At 34.6% G+C, this 23,975-nt stretch overlaps 2 protein-coding genes across 3 annotated transcripts; both read right to left on the bottom strand.

Moving 5' to 3' along the window:
- Positions 1-282: 282 nt before the first annotated feature.
- On the bottom strand, positions 283-5,930 carry LOC132037039 (mannose-6-phosphate isomerase 1-like). The gene is made up of 5 exons (XM_059427475.1): positions 5,622-5,930; positions 4,345-4,512; positions 3,032-3,244; positions 2,127-2,393; positions 283-736 (listed from the first exon to the last, which is right to left on the bottom strand). Exons 1-5 carry the CDS (start codon positions 5,928-5,930, stop codon positions 422-424), a joined length of 1,272 nt encoding a protein of 423 aa, XP_059283458.1. The 3' UTR covers positions 283-421.
- Positions 5,931-10,517: 4,587 nt separating this feature from the next.
- LOC132036786 (uncharacterized) lies at positions 10,518-23,319 on the bottom strand. Of its 2 annotated transcripts, none has more exons than XM_059427167.1 (10): positions 22,893-23,319; positions 17,492-17,587; positions 13,648-13,732; positions 13,336-13,457; positions 13,160-13,184; positions 12,984-13,067; positions 12,870-12,899; positions 12,349-12,454; positions 12,185-12,249; positions 10,518-10,779 (listed from the first exon to the last, which is right to left on the bottom strand). In XM_059427167.1, exons 1-9 carry the CDS (start codon positions 22,983-22,985, stop codon positions 12,186-12,188), a joined length of 705 nt encoding a protein of 234 aa, XP_059283150.1. In that variant the 5' UTR covers positions 22,986-23,319; the 3' UTR covers positions 10,518-10,779; position 12,185. The 2 variants fall into 2 exon arrangements, with proteins under 2 accessions (XP_059283150.1, XP_059283149.1); XM_059427166.1 differs by lacking the exon at positions 22,893-23,319 and adding an exon at positions 19,649-19,848.
- Between the last annotated feature and the right edge of the window lie 656 nt (positions 23,320-23,975).

Here is a 23,975-nt window from a genome sequence, read left to right as displayed (position 1 = left end):
TGTATGATATAACATAACATAGCACCCAAGGCCCATGGGTGCAGCTTAGTGGTCAATGAAGTGGATTGAAAACCATGAGCTCTCAGTTTCAAATTCAGCAAAGATAAAAAACACTAGGTGATTTCTAACCGTAGTGGACAGAGATACTTGGTACCTAGACACCACAGTTATAAAAAAATGATACTAACATAACATGAAAGATCAGTTCCATAAAAAACCATAGAGGGTGCCCGGTTATAGAGAGGTTTGATTCTACATGTCAAAAAAGTGGGAGAAAATATGTTTACCCGAGAAGAATTCATCTACCACTAATATCACCTTGACACAACAAATTTCTCTGTGTAGATGCGCATTATACAGCAAGATTATATTCCTGGTATCTGATCAAAATCCTAGCTAGAGTTGAATAAAATAAAATACACTATTTATGCAACCCAAACAACCTGCTGCTAACTCCTGCTCTATATAGATGTAAACCAGACAAGGTTGCAACAGTAATCTTGGTATTTGCAGATGCAAATAAGACATCACCTTCAGCAACTACCTCGTCTGATGATGTGGTCATCGTTCCCTTGCCCCCCATGACCAAAAAAATGGAAGGACCGGGAATGGAAGGAAATACAGTTGTTGAGTTTTGGGGAAGAATGCAACGGTCCACCTCAAATTCATCAAAAGGAGGGAGGTATCTCTTTGTGTATGGATTAACCACAGTACCCTTCAGAATTTCAGGAAAGCCCTGCAACAAAAAATGCTGATTCAGATTCATAGCAATGCCATGTATTTCAGTTTAGAGAATCAATTGGCCATAACTCAAAAATCTTCTCTCATATCAAAACATCCATATACAACAACTCTTGAGAAAACAAAAATAGTCCCTTATGTTTAAGGATAGGTTCAAAATAGTCCCTTAAGTATGCACTACACAGTTTTCGTCTTTTCAGTTTGCCAAAAGTTCAACACTTTTAGTCGCAGTCAAATATTTACCGAACTCGGTCTGCAAGATTTGACGAGAACTATGAAAAAAAGTAAATTAGCGGGAAATCATATTTAGAGGTACAATTTTTGTAGCTTCTGCTATTTTTAATTTATTTCTAGAGTCTGGTGCAACTTTTTTTTTTTTTGAAAACTGGTAATGTTTAGTCGGGTGCAGCTTTTTGAGGTTTAATTCTGCATTTCTTTTATATTTTTTTAGTGTTTAGTGTAGTTTTGCATATTTTAGGATTTGACGAGACTTTCTTGGTGTTTATAGTTAAAATCTTTTTTCCCACTATTTTCATCAAATTTAACCGACAGAGTTCGGTAATATTTTACAAAGACTAAAAGTGTTAACTTTTGGCAAACTTAAAGGACAAAACTGTTAAGTGCATACTTAAGGAACTATTTTGAACCTACCTCAAACATAAGGGACCCTTTTTGTCATTTTCTGACAATTCTTCGTGAAACCTTGGCTCTTAAAAGATATTAATATGAAGGATATGCACATTCAAAGCCACCAATCATTCTATTATAGCTGAATCAATTCTTTGATAGGATTCGTAATAAAAGAAGATATCCCAAACAATTTCAGTAACCACAGTGAGCTCAAACAATAGAACTCTTGCCTAATCTATAGTTGTTTAGACTCCTATTCTTTGAGGTACATAATAAAGTTGCTGCTTTATTCAAAGTTTAGTCGTGAACATTAGTCTCCAACTATTAACTTGTTTGGCCAAACTTCTCCATGGCTAGAAGTTTTTTTTTTTTTTTTTTTTTTTTTTTTTTTTTTTTTTTTAACGTTAAGGTTTCTGGCCAAACTTTTAGGTGAAGAGAAAGTGCTTCTGAGTAGAAGCAAAAACTGCTTTGAGAAGTAGAAAAAATTAGTTTCTTCCCAAAAGTACTTTTTTGAAAAGCACTTTTAAAAAAATACACTTAGAAGCACTTTTTAAAAGCATGTCAGCCACTAATTGCTGCTCAAAGTGATTTTCATGCGGATTATCCAAACACAAACTGCTTCTCACCAAAAGTACTTTTTTGAAAACACTTTTCAAAATAAGCTGATTTTAGAAGATTGACCAAACAGGCTAATATATCACAAAGATTAACCAACATGGGGAATGAAGTAAAACAGTAATGGTGTCTGACAATACCAGTTTGTATGTGAGCATTGAACAGAGTATCTTAACATCTCGGTGCTTTGGGGTTAGACCGGCACGTATTACGTTGTCTGAATTCGCCATGCATTCAACAGATTCACCATATAAATATGCATGAGGTTCGTTTGAGCCCAAATATAAAGCTTCACCAGGGTTGAGCTTCACATAATTTAACAAGTATGCAGCTAAGACACCAACATCAGCTGGATACTGCTTCTCAAGTTGTAGAATCAGTTGTTCTTTGTCAGTTAGAAGCCTCGCCTACAAACATGAAAAGTTGAATGCATATTAAGAGCCAACTGGAAATCTGAATATAAGCAGCAAGAGTTTGCCTGAAGAGACCATACGCAGTTCATCACGTTTGCATCAATCACATAGCAACTGAAATGGAAAATCAAGTCCAAACAAATTAGCACCTTCATAGGAAATTGCACAACTTGACGGAGGTTATAACAGTTTCATTTCAGCTAACCCTGACACAGTTAATGTGTAAGAGAACAAGTTCGTTTTTTCTTTTTTGTGAATGAACAAGGATAAGATAGATCAGCTGTAGCATTAAAATCCAGAAATCTCATACTCAAATTAATAAAACCTTGCGATACTCTAATCCTCACATTCTTCAGAAATTAACTTATTTTTACATTTATTTGCCCACTGTGAAAGAGTCTAATTGTAAGTTGGTAGACGTATGCAAGCATGTCTTTGTGTAAAGAAATTGGTCAAAGACACAAACACATAAACTAAGACAATAAAGACCAAACATTTCCAAAACCTAAGAGAATTACTTTCCAAATGAACAAGTTACGACCACACAAAAGAACAAAAAGGACACTCCAACTAATGCTCAAGTAAAACAAAAAAATTATACTTTCACTTGGTCATGGATCAATTTGGACTACCTGGTCTTCAACGTTTAGGCGATTAATCAGCTTGGATAACACTTCGGCAGTCACATCCTTGCGAACTGTCATTACATCAGTAAATACTGATCGTAGCAGTAATCTAACTTCCTCCTTCCCATCATCCTCATTAAAGTTTAAAACTTGCTCTGCTTTTGCATTACCAATCACTTCCACAATCTCGGGTGTAGTACGAACAATCACCTTGAGCTCCTGGAAAAAAAATTCAATATACTTGTTATCACAATCAAATATGTTCTCTAGTTAATAGTGTATTCATGTTAGTACACTTAAGGTCCTATGCTTTTTTGGATTTTTTTTAGTCTTGTCAGAGATTTATATACCAATTGAAAATACAGAGAACTTCTACTACTTTTTGTCTTCATTTTAGTTTGTATTATAATGGCACTAGGTGGCTTAAATGAAGCGACATGGTCAACGAGGATTCATATAGTCCAACTGTCTTCTACTTAGCCGTTTATACCTGCAGCCTGACATAAATTGCATAACTTTTGAGCACAGAAAAGAAAGCAAACTATACTAGTTTCTTAACACATATGCTAACCAGAAAACCCAGTTGGCAACCTTTCGTTTCACAATAGATAAGGAAGGAGGGCGTGAAAAATGCTGTCTGGAACTCATTTTCCACTTTCCTATAATTTTTCTCCCTTAAGTTTAAAATTTTGTCATCTGGTTGTCAGGGGAGGAACAACAAGCTCAAGTTCATACTATTACCTTTTTTAAAAGGGGATGTTCAGATAGTATAAATGGAAACAATCATCTAACTTTAAGCAATTCATAAACAATTTTTAATAGGACGGTTTCACACTCATGATATTGCCAATGAAGAAAAGCATGACAAAATATCAGATTCCAAAATGAGAGGGTACATGTAAATAACAGCAGCCAAGTGATTTAATTATCTTATTATCTATCAAAAATGGGGCACCGTAGCCTGTTGACTGCACCACAGATTTATTTTTGATGACCGAGAAATCCATCAAGGACCAACACAGCCTTCGAAACTCCGGGATACTGGGCCCACCCCTTTACCCTTCTCCACTCAAATACCAGGCTTAGTTTGCATGGCGCAAGGCTCAAACCTATGACCTAAATTACAATAGTCCCTCAACCTTTGCCACTCGAACTAAGCCCAGGGCCCCAGAATATTACATAAACGTGCTTCTACTAGAATAACTTTTAAGGAACAGGAAACTTATATGCACCTGAAATGTGCATCATTTGAGAGTAAGAAAGCCTATGAACACTCCAAATATTAACTAGGCTAACATAAACCTTAAGTCCTCAAGTACCTCCAGACTGACAAACCCACATAAAGCTTCAAATTGAGTCAGCGCCAAAGCCATCTCGGGTTTGTGATTGTCATCCTTGTAAACAGATGGCTGCTCTTTATGCAGAGAAGTGGCCAAATCCTTGTCTGGATGGGCCTGTATGGACAAAGCTTTGGCAACAGATAATACCTAAAAACAAAAGAAATGTTAGAAACCTATTTAACCATACAGACAAATAAGTATAAAAGACTTTCACCCATTTTAAATGAATGAAATTAATCTGATTTTCTTGCTTATCTGGATTCTCTGAGAAAGGGACATGTCGGTTTCAAAGATCTAAATTTTGGTATCACTCTAGTACTTTCTCCATTTTGGGACGTCGGAAGTTGGTTTGTGCTATCATTCTTTTACTATACAGCTCTAAAAATTACGTTTAAAAGCTTTCAAATTCTGAATTTGATGTGATGTTTCTCTATAAAACTATCAACCAGTACTCTAGTATTTTCTTCCAGTATCACCATTACAACAACAAAAAAACTAGCGTAATCCCATAGGTGGGGTCTGGGAAGGGTAGTGTGTCGCAAACCTTACCCCTACCTTGTGAAGGCAGGGAGACTTTTCCAATAGACCCTCGGCTCAGGAAAGATGAAAAGGGAAGCAGTGATAATAAGTCGTAACAACAACAAGATAAATAAGATAAACGAAGGGAAGTAAACAATCAGTTAGTACTAAAAATCTAAGAATAAGCAAACAGAAGAATACTACTAATACTCCTGGTACCTACTAACCCTCTACCCTAATTCTCGACCTCCATGCTCTCCTATCACAGTCATATCCTCGGTGAGCTGAAGCTGCGCCATGTCCTGCATAATCACCTCTCCTTAATACTTCTTTGTCTTACCTCTACCTCTCATCAGGCCCACCATGGCCAACCTCTCACACTTCCTTACTGGGGCATCTGTGTAGCTCCTCTTCACATGCCCGAACCATCTCAGCCTTACTTCCCACATCTTGTCCACCATGGTAACGACTACCACCTTGTCCCGAACCTCTTCATTCCTAATCTTATCTTCCACTATCACTATTATAATATTTAAATCAAGTTAATACATAAACTCCTTCTCTAGTCAAATACCATCGTTTAAAATTGGGCAGCAGTAACTGATACCAGACAGCATTTGAGATGATTCACTAAGTAACAGGTTAAGGATTCTTTGATTTCTCCTCAAGATCAGTCCATACAAAGCCATAGAATGTAACTACAGACATTTAAGAAAACAAAGGCTAGAAGAGCAAACCTTGAAGAGAAAAGGAAAGTCGGTACCCCACTTATTGACAACAATATCTCCAAGAACACTAGTTGGGTTTCTCTCAATCCACTCCTTCAACGTCAACTTTTCACCATTGTCAGCTCCTTTCAAAACATATGATGGGCCAGACTCATGTGTGCCCATCCAAAACTCAGCATAAGGCTCATCTTTATTAATAATAATTCCAGTATTTCTATAATACAGACGTGCAACAGTAGATTCACTACCAATGCGACCCCAGTCATAAGTCTTAACACAACACATCAATTTGATTAATCCACCATTTGTCTCTTCCATGGAATGGTGTAGATTTGGAGGGTCTCATTGTTGTAGTTTAAAGTAACGCATGGCGTTCTTGATCTGGTAAGCTTTTGGGTAAGGTGGGAATTCAATATTTTTCTGTTAAACGTGGAAGAAATGGAGATCTCTATGAAGAAAACCAGAATGACAAGAATGGTCTCTTTGTTTTGGTAGTATGTTCAAAATAGTCTCTTAAGTATTATTTTTCGAGCACAAGTATTGTCTTACTTTCCTTATTAGTTTATTTAAAAAAAATTGGTATAATTCTATAAATAATTATGAAATTATTTGCCGCCACATAAATATCTAAGATAATTTTGGACTACACATTTTAAGTGTCTTCCTTTATTTCTTAAACTTCGTGCCAAGTCAAATTAAAACAATCTTTTTAGGACGAAGGAAGTATTATTTGAGCAATTGTGGATCTTTAAATTTGTCAAAAGTGAACATTTTTAGTTTGCGTCAAATATTTAACGACTCTATACGTTAGATTTAATGAAATAAGAAAAGGAAATGAGTGAGAACTCACATATAAGGTGTGTTCGGCATGGAGGCAAACATTTTCTAATTTTCTCATATTCGTTTGGTCAAAAATTTTGGAAAATATTTTCTTTAGGAAAACAAGTTCTTCAAAAATGGGAAAAATGATTTCTCTAATAAAAATAGGGAAAACAAGTCTATAAGTGCATTCCACCAACTACCCGACCCACCCTCCAACCACTCCCAACTACCCGACCCACCCTCCAACCACTCCCACCACCCCACCCCACTCACCCACGCACCCCCGCCCCCCCCCCCCGGCAAAAAAAAAAAAAAAAAAAAAATTGTTTTGAAAAAAAAGTTTTGATTTTTTTTTGTTTTTGGCACCACTCCACCCCACCCCCCACCCCAAATAATTTTGTTTTGAAAAAAAAGTTTTGATTTTTTTTTTTGGTTTTTTGCCCCACCCCCACTCCCCTTTCCCGACACCCCACCACCCCCTCCAAAAAAAAATTGAGGGCGGGTGGTTGTGGGGGTTGGTGTGGTATGGGTCCACACCGGGGGGGGGGGAGGGATGTGGTGGTTTAGAAAATTCAGAAAAAAATTGGTGGTTGAGGGGTGGGGTGGGGGTGGAGTTGTGGGGCTTGGGTGGGTATTTTCCTGAAAATGTTTTCTACCAACTAAACGAACATGAGAAGAAGGAAAACATTTTCTTTCGTACAGAACACAACCATAGAGGTATTTCTATTGTTCTTTTTTATTTTTAAAGCGTGGTGTAGTTTTTTGAGATGTAATTCTGCTACTTTTATATTTGTCTAGTGTTTAGTGTAGTTTTTTGTGTTGCATATTTTAGAATTTCATGAATTTTCTAGGTGTTTATGATTAAAAAAAATTTCCCACTATTTATGTCAAATCTAATGAAAATAAATTGTTTATGGGCCGGACTCGTGGGTGCCCATCCAAAACTCAGCATATGGCTGATCCTTATTAATATTCCAGTATTACGATAATACAGACGTGCTATAGTGGATTCACTACCAATGCGACCCCCGTCGTAATTTTTAACACAACATATCAATTTGATCAACCCACCACCATTTACCTCCTCCATATGGTGAATTACGAGGTGAAAACTGAAAAAACAGAAAAAAGGAGAAAAGGAAGAAAGATGGCAAATTGTAGATTATGAATCTGCATTAAAAGATTATGAATATATATTTATGTGAACCTGCTTTTTTAGTTTATTTTTTAAAAATATTACTCCTTTCTAAATTTGAAAACAATCAAATTTAAACTTCTCATTTCACTCTTAACAAGAAGTTTTACAATCACACAAACGTTATAGGTTTAAGATCACAATTGCAAAGTGTTTCTTACTCAAATTTTGTGTCTAGTAAAATAGGTTCACATACGTTAAAATGCATACATTTAAGAAATTGTTTCTTCTTTCTTAAAACGCATCAAGTAATACTGAGACATATAAAGTGAATAATTCACGAGAAAATCATGCCATGTTTTAGGAACGTGCGTTATACTCAGTACTCACGGACTCACCAGACGTTTACTCTTTATATGATTACCTAAAAATATTTAAAGCCTGTATTATCTCGAATCAAATCGGGCAATTCGCAGAATTGCCCTTCTTTTGGGGTGGTCTTTAAATTTTGCCCCTCATAATTGAAATCTTTAAATTTTGCCCTTCGCTAAATCCCATGGGTTTCAGGTTCGAACCCCCACGGTCAAAATTTTAAAAAAAATCGCAAGGCGTAGTTTAAATTTCGCTATGCCCCCATCTAAGATACACTTCTGTGAAGGAATTAGCAAAGTTATGCGGACCGGCATACTTATGCCTTATAAAGACTTGGCATAAGTATGCCTTGCGGCATAACTTTGATAATTCCTTCACAAGTTTATGCCGGATCCGGCATAAAAGTTTTCCCATTAAAAGTATGCCCCCATCGGCATAAACTTGTTTAGGAATTACCAAACTTATGCCGATGGGGGCATACTTATGCCTTATGGGCAAACTTTGTCTTGAAGCATATATATATGCATTTTTTTTGTAACCACTTCAATCGTGTTAGAATGAGTTACAAACATCCGACAAACCTATGTAAATATTGAATCGTTGATGTACTTAATTTCTTTTTCAATTCCCACGTACTATCTTCCCGATACCTTCAAATATGTACACTCTTTAGAATCTAAACAAAGCGAGATCACTTCAAGTCCATATTTCGAGCCAATTAATCCTTAAAGCATCTTTATAAACTACGTAACTTTTTTTTGTCCAAAACCACAGCTATGAGTAAACTACCGGTCTTGCCTTATAAGGTAAAGTTTAAATTTTTATTTCTAAAAGTAGACTTTTAGTTAAACATAACTAAAAGTCTGAGGGGGCGTACTTTGCCTTGAAGGGCAGACATTTAGTTATCCGGATCCGGCATAACTTTAACTTTTTCTTAAAGATTGTCTTGGATCCGCATACACTCCCCGTCCTTCCTTGCGAAATTATTTTTTTATTTTATGCCTCGAGCGGGGTTCGAACCTAACTTCACGTATTCGCTCATCTTTCCAAGCAAAGGGTAAAATTTAAAGACCACAAATATGAAGGGCAAAATTTAAAGACCACAAATTTGAGGGGTAAAATTTAAAGACCACCCCAAACGAAGGGCAATCCGTGCAAAAAAATGAATCAAATCTGTACTTATTTAAGAACTCGAAATTAGGGTTGCATCATCTTGAACTAAGTATTTTCTTGTTTAGAGATTCGAGCTTTGCTTGTTTAAAAAAACATTGCTTAGAAACAATAGTACATGGAGATTCTATTTTAATGATCTTTTGTGGGTTGAAATTTGGTTTCAAGTGCCCCAACCATGTGATGTTTCCAGACCATTAAATTATGTTCAAAGGTTCACGAGTTCATTCAAATCTGTTTAGATCTTGTTCTTGAGATAAAAACAGAATATTCTTTTGCAAGCCAAAAAATGCCTAAATTAAATATTAGTACCAAAAAGGTCACAGAATTTCCCCCCAAAATTTTACTCCTTGTAGAGCTCAACACTTTTAAGTCCTGATTTTGATTATTACATAAATAAGTAGTTACATATTAGGATAAAAGTATTGAAACTGATAGTGAGCTCATTTTGGATTAGCCGATTAAAAATATCTGATAAGCATTAAGCGCCGAAAAATACTTCTTAGTGTTGAAACTAATTTTATAAATAAGCAGTTACGCGTTTAGATAACAGTACTGAAATTGATAATAAATAATTGATGTGTGTCGGTGAAAAAGTGTTGATTAGAAAATTATCTGTTAAAATGTCTAATACGTCCTTAACATAATTTACAATAAATATTAAACAATACATATACAAGGAGGCCGAAGGCCTATCGGAAAAAATCTCTCCACTTTCACAAGTTAGGGATAAGTCTGCATATAACCCACCCTCACCAGACCCCACTTGTGGATTACACTGGGTATGTTGTTGTTGTTGTTGTACACATACAAGGATAAGAATAAAACAACGAAAATGGAATCAAGAGAAAATAGAATTACTCTTTTAACGGTTTCACATCATATTAAAAGTGCTTATATGACAAAAAGCAATAAATTAGAGGTGACTAACTTTTGACTTTTGACTTATTAATATTTTAGTTGTTTACCAAACAAGTAGATAAGTTAAAAAGTGCTTACAAACTAGCTTGACCACCTTATAGTTGATGTGTTTGATGAAAAGATATTAATCAGCACTTTCTCTATTAAAATAACTAAAATGCCCTTAAAACTATACATAAAAAATAAAAATTTACAATTTTTACAAAGAAGATGAACGACAAAAGTAGAATGAAAAAAAAAGTTAGTTTTTCCGGGATCACAAAAGATAAAAGAGATAAATAGTAGAATTATTGCTCAAACCAAAATTGCTTATAAACTGATTTTGGCTTGTAAGCGCATTTGCCGAAACACATTAATAAACCAACCAGTGTTTGTAAGTTGATTTGACCAGCTTAAACACCGACATAAGGGCTACATGTCATATTCAGGCATTATAAACCGTTAGCTAATGCTGAACTTAATCACAGTAAACCAACACATACATATGCTAAGCAATCAATTTTCAGTTTCTTCAATATAAAGGTTTGATTTTGGTATATAAACACAAGTTATGACTATGTTAACACCATCCAAAAAGGATGTGAAAGAATGAGTCCACAGGGTTAGTCATGCAGTGCACCTGGGGACAAAAATAAATGTCTAAACGCTATACAGCAGCATTGAAGGAATGGCAATGAACTAGTGAGTAACAACTGCAGCTACTTTGTTCTTCGGGATTGTAAGGTCCATAAACTCATTTGCATGAACCTGAAAAGATGAACATATTCAGAATCCAATTGTAGAAATAAAGGTGTTAAATAGTTCGGAGTACAGGCGGATGGAGTAACTGAGCCCAGTCTTTTGGACACAAAACATGATAATATATGTGAAAAATCACTAATCACAACAAATATTAAAATCTGAGCCGATATTTTTAAAAGTACAATGAGATCAGTGCTAAGAACCTAAAAGGCTGAACTCATCTAGTTCAAATCCTGAATTCTCTTCTGGTTCGGAGAACCCTTAACTCGAAAGAGTAAATAAGGCAATGAAAGCTGAATGGAAAGCTAAGCAAATATGGAATATCTTTCTGTCTTCTGAGTTAGAATTCCATGGCATATCTTCTGTGTTTCTGTCTAAGAATTGGCAATTGAACTTTCATTCTCTTTTCTTCCTCTATTTAATCACTAACACATTGCACTGGTGAAGTAAGTTTCTACATAAGAGGGTTCAGTAATGCAATAACAACTATGCCATAGTACCAAGCTAGCGGGAATCCGTTTTATGAATCATTACTTTCCATTTCACTTAAAAAAATTTAAACTGAGAACGGGTAACTAGTTACATGTTGCTTCTTTGGCTGTGTCCATCTTGCCACTTTGCTGCTGTTATTTTTCCTTCTAGCCTGTCTTGATATCTTGTTTTAGTTGCTTTGTACCTTGCTATTGTGCTGTCATATTTTTTTTGCTAGCAAACATGCTTTGATTTCTTTTTCTTTCGAGCCGAGGTTCTATCGGAAACAACCTCTCTACCCCACAAAGGTAGGGGTAAGGTCTGCGTACATCTACCCTCCCCAGACCCCACTTGTAATTACACTGGGTATGTTGTTCTTGTTGTTGTAATGGGTAACTAGGAGGTAAAGAGCACTTTATCCTTTTCCTATTAGATGTTAAATGCAAAATTAACTATCAAATGCTATGTGTACCAAAAAAATGCTAGAAATGCAATCGGTCGGTAGTAAAAAAAAAAAAAGGACAGCCCGGTGCGCTAAGCTCCCGCAATGCGCGGGGTCCGGGGAAGGGCCGGACCACAAGGGTCTATTGTACGCAGCCTTACCTTGCATTTCTGCAAGAGGCTGTTTCCACGGCTCGAACCCGTGACCTCCTGGTCACATGGCAGCAACTTTACCGCGCTTACGCCAAGGCTCCCCTTCGCAATCAGTCTGTAGTAGTATTAATTAAAAGTAAAACTACCCACATTCCGGAGAACGTGATAACTGTTAAATGCATTTGTCAATGCAAAAGTTGGTAAGCTGGTTGAGAACATGGCAAATGATTAATATCTATTTGTAAAATTCGAAGGTTAGCACTTGGAATTAAATAAAGCCAAATAACAATCAGCCAAAACCAGAAGCAGTAAAGCGGTAATCAAGATAACCAACGAAGATCGATACCTCATGAGAGAATGACAAGTCCGAGGTACATCGCTCCACAAAGAAATATAAAAGATATCATTCCCCTGCAAAAGTCCAAGCAACAGAAGGATTTGTGATTCACAAATGTTGAGAACAATTCCAAACATTCGTTTATTCAAATTCCCTTTGAAGTGGTGACTAACCAGATAACTCCCCAACCAACACCAGTACAAGGACAGGGACAAAGTTCAGCAAACTTCTCAGCATCACTTGAGTTCACTCTTCTAGAAATTAAGTCATCATATATATCTGCATTCATATATATGTCAGATAGTATCACACCACCAGGGAAAAAGTAGTAGCCTGTTTGGTCAAGCTTCCAGGAGCTGCTTATTTGCAAAAGTGCTTTTAGAAAAAGTAATTTTGGAGAGTAGCAATTTGTGTTGGCTAATCAATTTGAAAACACTTTTGCCTATTAGGTCAGTTCTTTGTGCTTGGCCAATGTTCCAAAAGTGCTTCTGGGAAAAAACTACTTTTTTTAGCTTCTGAGATACTACTACTGATACTACTCAAAAGCACTTTTCCCTAGCCAAACACCCTCAACTTACTAAAATAACCTTTTTTAAAAAAAAAAAAAAAAAAAAAAAAAAAAAAAAACACTTGTAGCTTCCTAAAGGCTTTTACCCAAACAGGCTGCAGATCGTAGAGAATGGATAGTTTATACCGTAAACTGAGAACAAGCTGTTCATAACACCTGCAATTCACCAGAAGGAATATAAGCAATACAACAACCAAAACTAAAATGGAGAGAAAGTTGGGGGACTGGATAAATCCTTACCGATGAAGAGAATTACGTATCGAAGAATGCGAACTGTCGTTAGTTCTTGCAGAACCCATATTACAGCAATGAAAATGATAAATCCTGACAAGTTCAGTCTGTGGGGATCAATGACCAAGCATAAAAGCAAACATATATCAAGTATTGACACTAATCAAGATTCTGAATGTACAAACCGATGCAAAGTCCTCGCAATGTCCACTGTTCAAGAAAGTAAACCATGTAAGATTCTGGAAGTTCTTCTGGGAATATACACATAATATACTATCTTGTGAAAAAAGTAATGTAAAGAGTGAATTATCTGCCGTCAATGTACAAGGTCAAATTAAAGTTTTTTTACTTAGCTACGTACATTTTTGGCAATAAAGAGCACAATGAGAAGAGCAGCAATGAAACAACCAGCAGCAATTTTTGCAGTGAGAAGTTTTGTCGATGCAAGTATGAGAACCATCCCCCAAAAAGACGAACCAAGATCTTCAGGAAAGTACAATATTAATCAGCATAATAAAAGGTAGCCAGAAGTCAAATGGACAAAGCAATCTGCATCTAGAAAAGTAACTTAAAACACATCATCAACAGGGAACTTGAGTAGGGAACACTTCAATGTCTTTTAGAAACTAAGTAAGTAAGCACTTTTTGGAATTTGTTTTAAGAAAGTAATTACATCCAGCTGGCAAGATCAACCAATAAATGCCACCGCGTGTTATTGTTGTTCCCCCCTCATTGGCATGAACTTGCATTCCTTCCACCTGTAACCACAAAATATGTAGTTTAGAATACAAAAGCATAGATCTCAGCATTTGCCAGATAGTATGAATTTGAATTTACCAGGGAAACCAAAATTGTATGCTACAATTTAGCATGGAGGCACAACCAAGGCATTGCTCTATCACTCTCCTTGAGTTAGCCATATGGAATAATCCGGGATTAGTTGGATGACTTCAGCTTCTCCTTTTCAAATTAATCTAGTACCATCTATATGATCAAGTGTTACAGAATTGCTCCCTCTTTGACTCTACTTTTTCCACGTTAGTTTGTTCTTCCTCTTCTTTTACTTGTTCATTTAAAACCTATTATTCTATTTTTTATTTTATTTCAGTAGGTGCGAACCAGCCATTCTTTAAAGATGTCAAATCTATCCCACCCATTTCTCTGAACTTAGCTTCTACAGTCATTGATTTGCATGTAGAAGTTCTTCATTTCTTTCTTTTAATATCTAAAGTTCTTCATGTCCCTTTTTTTTGTTTCTTTTTGATAACCAGGAAAAATCCCATGTGGGTTAGCTGGTCCAACTCCAGTTGGCATAGGTTTAAAACTTGGAGAAATATAGGCCAGCCCCTCTACCCTTAAGCCTTGGCAGGGCTTGACTCATGATTTGCACCTGCCACACCCCACATTGTAGTTCCTTAGTAGGAATGTAACATAAGGGATGCAGTCTTTTGGTAAAGTATCATGAAGGGATGAGAAGATTTTAACGGCCTAGTTACGTATAGGGTGGGAATGGAGCTCTAGGAACTTCATTTACCCTAGGGCCTAAAGTTCTTCATTTACCTTTCCTTTTACATTTTTTAGAACTAAAAACATAATAATAAAATTCCATCCCTTTTCTTTTACTTTCATCACATTCCATCCCTTGCCTATGCAATCTAGCTTGTTCGCGAGGAATAAAGAATACACCAGTTGTCTCCAATATATTTCCTTTGTTCCAGTTTATATGGCAATTTCTTTTTATTTGTTTCCGAAAAAATGACACATATCTAAATTTGGTAAACATTTACTTTTAAGATTAGAATATTATACATACCATCATTCCTTTAAAAAACTAATATGTACCCACTGAATTAAAAGTAAATAATTTGTGATACCTTGTTAGCTAGAGAAGCCAAAGTTTAAAAAGCTAGAAGTTAGAACGTGTCAGATCTCTTCCATGCTTGTCAAGATTTGGTTCTTTCTAACTTTTTGCTGCAATTACACTTATTTTCCCCAACTTTGGTTAAATGCAACTCATATGTAAATTGCTCCTATTTTTATCCAAAACTACCACTAAACACGCATTGAAAATATAAAGTAACATTATTTCTTAATGTTCAAAGCTTCTATAAATACACGATTCTTTACATAGACAGGTAGTTAAAAAACTACAGACTTAATGTTACAGTTTGTTTAAATACACAAGTTTGTACAAAAAGAGAGGTTACGCAAAACTAAATGATGGCCAAGGGTACAACAAAGATACGAACTTTACAAAATAAGTTGTAGATAACCTTGACGTCTTAGTATCTCGTATCAACTTAAAGTAAATCTAAAGCAACTTCACAATAAACTTGAATAGGAAGATCTCCCGCTCGTTCTAGCCAATATTTTTTCATATGTGGCACTTTGTAGTTGTTCCGACCTTTATCTTTCATCAACTTAATCATGCGAGATTACAAAGTCAGAAACACGCGATTCAATCATTTCAACGTTCATCTCATTAAAGGATCTCTTAACTTCATATACTAACTTGCCAATAGTTAAAGGAGTCATTTGATACTGAAGTGATGGATCAACTCTAAAGAATTCGAGGTACAAAATATCTCAAATTGGATTGTTAGGAGGTTAATAGCATATCCAATATCAAACTCATCTTGCCGCTTCAGTTAATTCCAAGTCATTAACACTATGGTGAGGTCTTGCATTATCTTGTTGAATAAAAGTAAGAGCATTTGATGGTGGTCATTTTGATCGAACCTCTATAAGAACTTTTTATTTGAATAAATCCTAGTAACACATTTAGTATAGGCTTTGGTTTTAAAGTTCCTGCAACTTGATTTTTGTCAGTTCTTTTACCACAAAAGGGAAGATCCCATTTTTTCTAAACAAACACCTGAGTTCCATCTTCATCAAACATAGGTCGTGCATCAACATCCATAAACACAACTTTTATTATGACTAACTTTTGCAAGAGCTATATGGGTTTGGCCCTTGTTCTTCGAGAAGAAGGTAGAACATTTCAGATTTTTGGACAAAAAGAACCATTTTCATCAATATGAACATGCCTAAAAACATGCGATTCGAATGGAGTTTGCCAGACTCAACATTGATAAACAGAATCGAAGTCTTGCCTTTTTATTTGGGTACACTCCCTTCAAATTCTATTTTTTTAAACAAGTTCAATTATCTTCATAGTGATGAAAAATGGTCCTTTCTGTCAAAAATATTTGAATCTTCTTCCTGAAGAACAAGAGCCAAACGCATATAGATTTTACAAAAGTAAAACCTTCAAAACAAAAGTTATGTTTATGAGTGTTGTTGTGCACCGCAGATTTGATGAAGCTGGAAAATTCTGAGGAAAAAATAAGAATCTATCCCTTTATGGTCAATGAACCAGCCAAAAAGAATAGCAAGTCGAGTTGCAAGAATTTTAAAAATAAAGCCTATTTTATATGTTACTAAAGATGTTATTGGGATTTGTTTAATTTAAAAAACTCTTCCAACAATTTGATATAATGGCCACTTTCACTATCAAATGCTCTTCTTTTTATCCAACAAGATAATGCAAGACCTCACCTTAATGTTACTGACTTGGAATTTACTATATTTACCAATTCTAAGAAAAATGACTTGGAATTTATTGAAGTTGCACGATAAGATAGATTTGATATTAGGCTAGATTTGATATTAGGCTATGCTTTCAAATTCCTGACAAACCAGATTGAAATGTTTTGGACCTCGGATTCTTTAGAGCTATTCAATCCCTTCAATATCAAATGGTTCATTCAACTATTGACGAGTTAGTAAGTGCAGTTGAGAGATTTTTTAATCAGATGTAAGTTGAACGACTGAATTACGTACTCAGCAATCTCGCATGGTTGAGTTGCTGAAAGATAAAGGTGGGAATAACTATAAAGTGCCACATATGAAAAAAGATAGGCCAGAACGAGAGGAAAATCTTCCTATATAAGTTTGTTCTGATACTGACATTGTTCATGAAGCTTTAGCTCTATTTTAAGCTGATATGAGATGCTAATAACACATGGAATCTTTGATGGATAGCTTTAACTAGTTTGGTAAATTTCTGACAGGACTACTCAAGCAATCCAGGAACTAAAGATCTCATAGGACATCTCAAGACAAGAATCTAGTCATTTTCCTTTATCTCTAAAAAATAACACATGCATAGACACAAGAAAAGAGCAAAAGACAGAAACTTGAAGCTAAGGAGAAAAAGTCAAATTCATCTCCATTGCCTTGCACTTTATGAAGTGAAAGTATGTCATGAAAATTAAGTAAAGTCTCACCAGTGATTTCCTGTAAATACTGATATCTTAAATCTCTTTATCAGAACCAAAAAGCAGAATAATTTACCTAATCCTACGGAACTGCAGTCCAGCAACATTAGAAAAGGAAATAATTTTAATACCAATTGAAGCTGTTGAACCCTAAACCGTCATATAATAGAATAAAATTAGACAGAAATTCACCCAATGTACAAGTGCGTGTCTAATACAGGACAAAAGAGAATTTACCTGACCACATGTGAGCTTACATGCGATTGCATGGCTTGCTTCATGAAGAAATACAGTAATGAGCTTGAAAGGTGTCAGGAGAAATGTCCTCCATAACTGTTTTGATATTAAGAAGAAAAAAGAAAAAAGCAAAATGAATATGCAAATCATTTATGAAAAAAGCAGAGAGTAGTAGAAAAATGGTTGGATAAAGCAGGTTTCCAAGAAAGTGATCTCCGAACCTAAAAGATACTTTGGATACACATGTGGATGTAACTCAGCACTTAGATTTTCTTAAAAGATGTAATGAAGAAACTATTTTATGTAATATACAGCGACTTTGACCAAAAAGCCAGTGGACATATTTTCCCATTTATCACAAAGTATTGGATTAGGATGTTGGGCTATAAGATACTTTTTATATCTTATAAAAGGTCTATTATATGATACATTTCCATCTTCTCATGCACTGCTGCAAAAGAAAAGGTTGGAACTAATTACCAATTAAGAAACCACATCGATCATTTATATATGTTTATACTTACATATACACATGCATCATACGTATATTGATATTTCTATATACATGATGAGGAGGTGGAATGAAAGGTAAAGAGGGGAGAATGAAGACATAGGGGTGAGGGCTATGTTAACTCAAATAGCTAAATTATTCACTGGTTTTAATTCATAAAATGTGTTTACCTCGACTATTGCACTGGATACCTATATTATCCCACCAGTACAAATATCGGGTAACTCTAGCTACGAAGGTTTCGGCAAATGGAAAAAGATCATGTAACTTTTTCCTCTATAATGGGATTGGAACCTTGGTCTTCTATGGTTTCATTCCAGTTTAATCGACCAGTAGGCCACAATTTTCGGTGCTAGCTAAACATTTCACCTAGACGTAAATCCTATCAACACAATCGGGAACAGACTCCTAAATAAACCATTTCCTAATGACAACTGCTTTACCAGTAATTTCTTAAGGTGTCGACTGTTAATGACTAGAACGGAAAGATACAAAGATAGAATATAGTGTATATAAAAATATGCTCCTTCTCACAAACTGAACCCGAATTCATAATCATTTTCGGATATCCTCTTTAATACCCAAACTACATATAGCTTTTTACAAAAAAACAAAGCAAATAAAGACCAGAGATACTTACGCCCGTATCAATAATTCTAATTTTACGTACGGACAATTACTCAATATCTTGTTCATTCGCAGCAAAACAAAATATTTTCGTTGTGCGTCGGTAAGGAAAAAATATGCTTTTTTCGGAGAGAGAGATACTATTTTACCAATCGAATCACAAGTATCTAACATACTATACCTAACGATTTTCCACAAAGTGATGACGAAATGTAGGAAGCATTGAAGCTATAGACACTAGTTAAATAGAGCCACTTTTAGAATTTCAAACTTCAGTCTTCGGAAATGAACCAAAAGACGTGGCACATTCCCCTTTACACTTTTCAATCAAACAATATCAGATATCACAAAAAGCAGGAAACATATAACTGCAAAAATTAGCCTAAAACTCTTTACTTATAAGTTATAGGTCTTGATCTAACAAATAAATAGCAAAACTTGATCCAAAGCACAAAAAAAGAAAAAAAACAAAAAAAAAAAAAAAAAAGACAACATTCCATGCTCCTAACAGCCTTGGGTGCAGCATAGTACCGGGTTCATATGGACCGGTACTTTCGACGCATAGCATAAATGTATGTGTAAATATCCATTAAATTTTTTTTTTTTAGAAAATACTCTCTTTCCAATTTATGTGATACATTTCACTTCCCGAGATTCAAACTGCATGAACTTTGACGAACATTTTAAGGTGTATCTTTTCATCAAAATTGATATGAGAAAAGTTGCAACTTATAGTACTTTTCAAATATATAAATTTAATCTTAAAATATTGAGTTAATCTAATCCAATTTACCTTTAAAGTTTAGTCATATTGACTCTCAAAATGACTCTCAAAAAAACGAAAAGTATCACATTAATTGAGACGGAGGTAATAGTAAATGATATGAATTCATAACTTTAAAAATACAATATACTTAATACTAAAGGTTGAACACATAAAGTTTAAATTTTGGATCCGTCTGAAACTCCTAAAGCACAATGTTAAAAAAGCCAAAGAGAGAAAGAAAAGAAAGACTTACAATAAGAATGACAACAGTAAAAACAGCAATGGTACCAATAAAGAACTTTTGGTCACGGTTACAACAATTCTGTAGCTCCCAATTTGGATTCATACTTTAAAATAAATAAAAACCCTCCAAACCTTCAATCTTTTTTGCTCCTACAAATCCCAAATAAATTTCAAGATTTCTGCTTCCACCAAAAACAGTTGAAGTTTTTAGATTTTTTCCTTTTTATTTTTTTTTCAAACAGAGATTTTTTATTTTTTCCACGAAAGTGATCAGAGAAGAAAGAAGTCTAAACGATGGCGTTTTGTTGGTTGACAGATCAGTTGGTGGAGTTTGTTAACTACTGCCAATCTTCTCTTCTTCTTGCCTAAGTAACATAGCAGATTTTTGTCGTTTACCATGTCAAACTATTTTTGACCAATATGTGGTTGCCACATAGATCCACTTGTCCAAGTTGGTCAAATAGAAAGGCAAACTTTATATTTCAAACTTTTGGGTCCTGTTTAATTAAGGAATAAAATGGATTTTAAATTCAAAAGTTTGTAAAGTTGCCTTTCTATTTGTCCTAGAGGATCTACGTGGCAAAAGTTTTTTAATTGAAAGGTGAACAGCCGTTTGGTGACAAATGGATTCAAACCCAAAATTGAATCAAACTAATTTTTAAAAAATTAATACTTTTTTTGAGTTTTTGGTTTGATTTAATTTTAACTTTTAAAATATTGATAATATTTAATTGTACTAAAGGCAATCAAAGAAAGAATGAACTAAATCGACAAATTATATATACCCAATATATTAAGTTTTATGAATAATTTTAAAATTTTTGTATTGTTTTTCATTAAATTTTTTATATTCATTGATTCTAATTTGACATGTTAAGTGGATCATGGGCCTTCCTCACATCCCAAAAGATGGCTCAAAGGGAGATTGCTAAGGAGCTCAGAGTTCTCGTCCTTGCCGATGTGGGATTCACTCAAATCATCATTAACTGATAAAGTTTCCTTTGCCTTATGCTCTAAAAATATTCTATATCAATTTCAATTTGTTTGTCTTATTTTCGTTTTTAGTCTATTTCAAGAACAATGTTTCTTTCCTAATTTGGAAACTCTTTAATTCCAACATCGCACATGATATGTTTAAGATAACAAGACTAGAGAGTATTTTGATATATTATCTATATCTTTAGCTTAATACCACAAAATTCATTCTCTTCACTTTTTAAAGCTCCGTTCCAGTCAAACTAAGACACATAAATTGAAATGCAGGGAGTACTAGCCATCAACAAATTTTATTTAAGTGCTCCGTCTAGTCCAAAATAAGTGAATTGTTGGGGGTTGACACACTCCTTAAGAAAGTTAATTAATTCTCAACTCCCCCCCCCCCCCCCTTAAGAATTGGAGAGTGTAATTACACCCTCTCAATTACACTAATTCCCACTTAATCGGTAATTATTTCGTCAAACAAACAGTGCCAAACTGCCAGAATTACACTCAATGATACCCAATTCCAATTACCTGGGTGGCTTTCCAAACAGGCCCTAAATGTAGAAATAGTCAAAGTTGGGATTTGAAAACCCATTAGAGAGAAGGGTAACTTTAAAAACAAATTAATAACCTCATTGGGCTTTAAAAGATTCACTTATTATATCAATGTTTGTACTTACATATACACATGGCATAATACGTGTATTGATATTTATATATACTACATGATGAGGAAGTGAAATGAAAGGTAAAGAGAGGAGAAATGCAGACATAGGGGTGAGGGCTATGTCAACTCAAATAGCTAAATTATTCACTTGTTTCAATATAAAATGTGTATACCTCGACTATTACACTGGATACCTATCCACCCCTATATATATAGGGTAACTCTAACTATAAAGATTTTGGTAGATCGAAAAAAATCACGTAACATTTTTGTCTGTGCTGGGATTCTATCCCTAGGCTTCCATGGTTTCATTCTAGTTTAATCAACCGCTAGGCCACACCTTTCGGTGCTAGCTAAACATTTCACCTAGACGTAAATCCTATCGACACATCATTGCGAGCAGACGCCTAAATTATCCATTTCCTGGCGACCACTATTTTACCAGTAATTTCTTAGGGTGTCAAGAGTGTCAAGGACCAGAATAGAGAATGGGAAGATACAATATTTTGTACATAAAAATATGCTCCCCCTTTCAAACTGAATTTGACTTTATAAAAGTTCTCGGATTCCATTTAACTGAGCACGGACTTTAAAAAAGAAGAGAAACTTTTAAACACGTTAGTTAAATGAGTCACATATATTTTGTGTAGCTATAAATCACTATAGAAAGATACTCCCTCTGTCCCTAAAAGATTGCCCATCTTTCCTTTTTAGTCTGTTCCAAAAATATTGTTTCCTTTCTATATTTAGAAATAATTTAACTTTATGAGATGATTTACAGCCACACAAATATCTAAAACTTATTTTGGACCTCACATTTCAAAAGTCTTCTTTTATTTCTTAAACTTTGTGCCAAGTCAAAAGAGGATTATCTTTTTGGGACGGAGGGAGTAATTGAATCCAAATATAGAAATAAGTTATTCTTTTTTACACACATTAATAAAGAAATAGATTAAAGAAATAAATTCACATAAATTGAAATGGAGGGAGTATTTCTTTTAGGCCAAAGTTACTACTCAGAAGCTCTAAAGCTATATACACTAGTCATAGAGTCAATCAAATTTCAGGCTTCAGAAGGACCAAAAGGATCGTGCAAATTCCCTTTTCAGTTTTCAAATTAAACCATATCAATAACCTCGAAATTTAGCCTTTTAAACCCGTGATGTTAAATGAGTCACGTATATTTTGTGTAGCTATAAATCATTGTAGAAAGATAATTGTTTTCAAATATAGAAATGAAATTATTTCCAAATATAGAAATGAGTTATTCTTTTTGGCATACACTAATAAAGAAATAGATTCACATAAATTGAAACGGAGGATTCAGACTTCAGAAGGACCAAAAGCATTGTGCAAATTCCCTTTTCACTTTTCAAATTAAACCATATCAATAACCTCGAAATTTAGCCTTTCTCTCCTAGTTAGCCACAAAAACCAGAAACATATAACTTCAAAAGTTAGCCTAAAACTCTTTACTTACAAATCTCAATCTAAAACTCTTTACTTACAAATCTCAATCTACCAAAAAGGAGCAAAACTTGATCCAAAGCACAATGTGAAAAAAAAAAAAAAAAAAACCGAAGAGAGAAAGAAAAGAAAGACTTACTATAAGAATGACAACAGTAAAAACAGCAATGGTACCAATAAAGAACTTTTGGTCACGGTTACAACAATTCTGTAGCTCCCAATTTGGATTCATACTTTAAACCCTCAAAAAGCTTCAATCTTTTTTGCTCCTATAAACCCAACTTACTCCTCAATCCCAAATTTAATTGGGACTGGCTAAACAAAAACAGTTGAAATTTTCATTTTTTTTTTGTCAAACAGAGACTTTGTTGAATGTGGGTTTCGTCAACCAAAAAAAAAAAAAACAGTTTGGGACTTGCGCGTAATGGTTGACCACTGTAACTTCCACGAAAGTGAGAAAGAAGAAATAAGGAAGATGAAGAAGTTTAATACGACAACGTTTAGTTAGTTTACAAATGAGTTGGTGGAGTTGTTAACTGGCAGTAGATTGTTTCAATCAATTATCTCTTCTTCTTGACTAAAGTAACAGAGCAGACTTTTGTCGTTTACTATATTTGAACTTTGAAGACACTGTAATTTGTGCAGATACGAAAGGTCTTTTCCTCGTTTGCCCAATACGTGGTTGCCACGTAGATCCTCTTAGACATATAGAAAGGCAATTTTATACTCCCTCCGTCTCATAATAATTGTCACCTTAATCAATTTTTTATCTCATAATAAGTGTCACCTTAGGAAATCAACACATAAATTGGCTAGCTTTTTCAATTCTACCCTTAGACAATAAAGTAACATCTAAATGATGATTGAAAAAGCTACATAATAATTTGGTATTGTTGGATTCTCAATGTCAAAAGGTTTAATTCTTGTGCATGTTCTAATCAAAAGGTAAAAGTAATTTATTTGATTATATAGGGATAATTTGATAAACTTCATATTGCATTATTGATTTTTTAATATACGTGTTTTTTTTGCTAAGGTGACACTTATTATGGGACAAAGGGAGTATTTCAAACTTTTGGGTTCCATTTAATTAAGGAGTAGTCTAGGGGTGTTCGAAGGTTTGTTACTTTCGTCTTTATTAAGCTGCTCAATTAACTTCTATCAATCTTTTTGATCATGTTCTTTCATTTTATCAGGTAGAAGTGCTTGAACACTTGTAGTT

The sequence above is a fragment of the Lycium ferocissimum genome, chromosome 11 (genome assembly GCF_029784015.1).
Source record: "Lycium ferocissimum isolate CSIRO_LF1 chromosome 11, AGI_CSIRO_Lferr_CH_V1, whole genome shotgun sequence".
NCBI classification, from domain to species: domain Eukaryota; kingdom Viridiplantae; phylum Streptophyta; class Magnoliopsida; order Solanales; family Solanaceae; genus Lycium; species Lycium ferocissimum.
The sequence above is the reverse complement of the archived record's forward strand: the minus strand, read 5'-3'. Positions and strand labels throughout refer to the sequence as shown.

Coding starts and splice junctions, on each gene's coding strand:
- LOC132037039 (XM_059427475.1), bottom strand. CDS start 5,930: ATGGAAGAGACAAATGGTGGATTAATCAAATTGATGTGTTGTGTTAAG. Junction 4,513..5,621: donor ACTTTCCTTTTCTCTTCAAG/GTTTGCTCTTCT, acceptor TTTTGTTTTTAG/GTATTATCTGTTGCCAAAGC. Junction 3,245..4,344: donor GTGGGTTTGTCAGTCTGGAG/GTACTTGAGGAC, acceptor TTTTTTTTCCAG/GAGCTCAAGGTGATTGTTCG.
- LOC132036786 (XM_059427167.1), bottom strand. CDS start 22,985: ATGAATCCAAATTGGGAGCTACAGAATTGTTGTAACCGTGACCAAAAG. Junction 12,900..12,983: donor ATACGTAATTCTCTTCATCG/GTAAGGATTTAT, acceptor GGTGAATTGCAG/GTGTTATGAACAGCTTGTTC. Junction 12,455..12,869: donor CAGCTTGTTCTCAGTTTACG/GTATAAACTATC, acceptor ATATGAATGCAG/ATATATATGATGACTTAATT.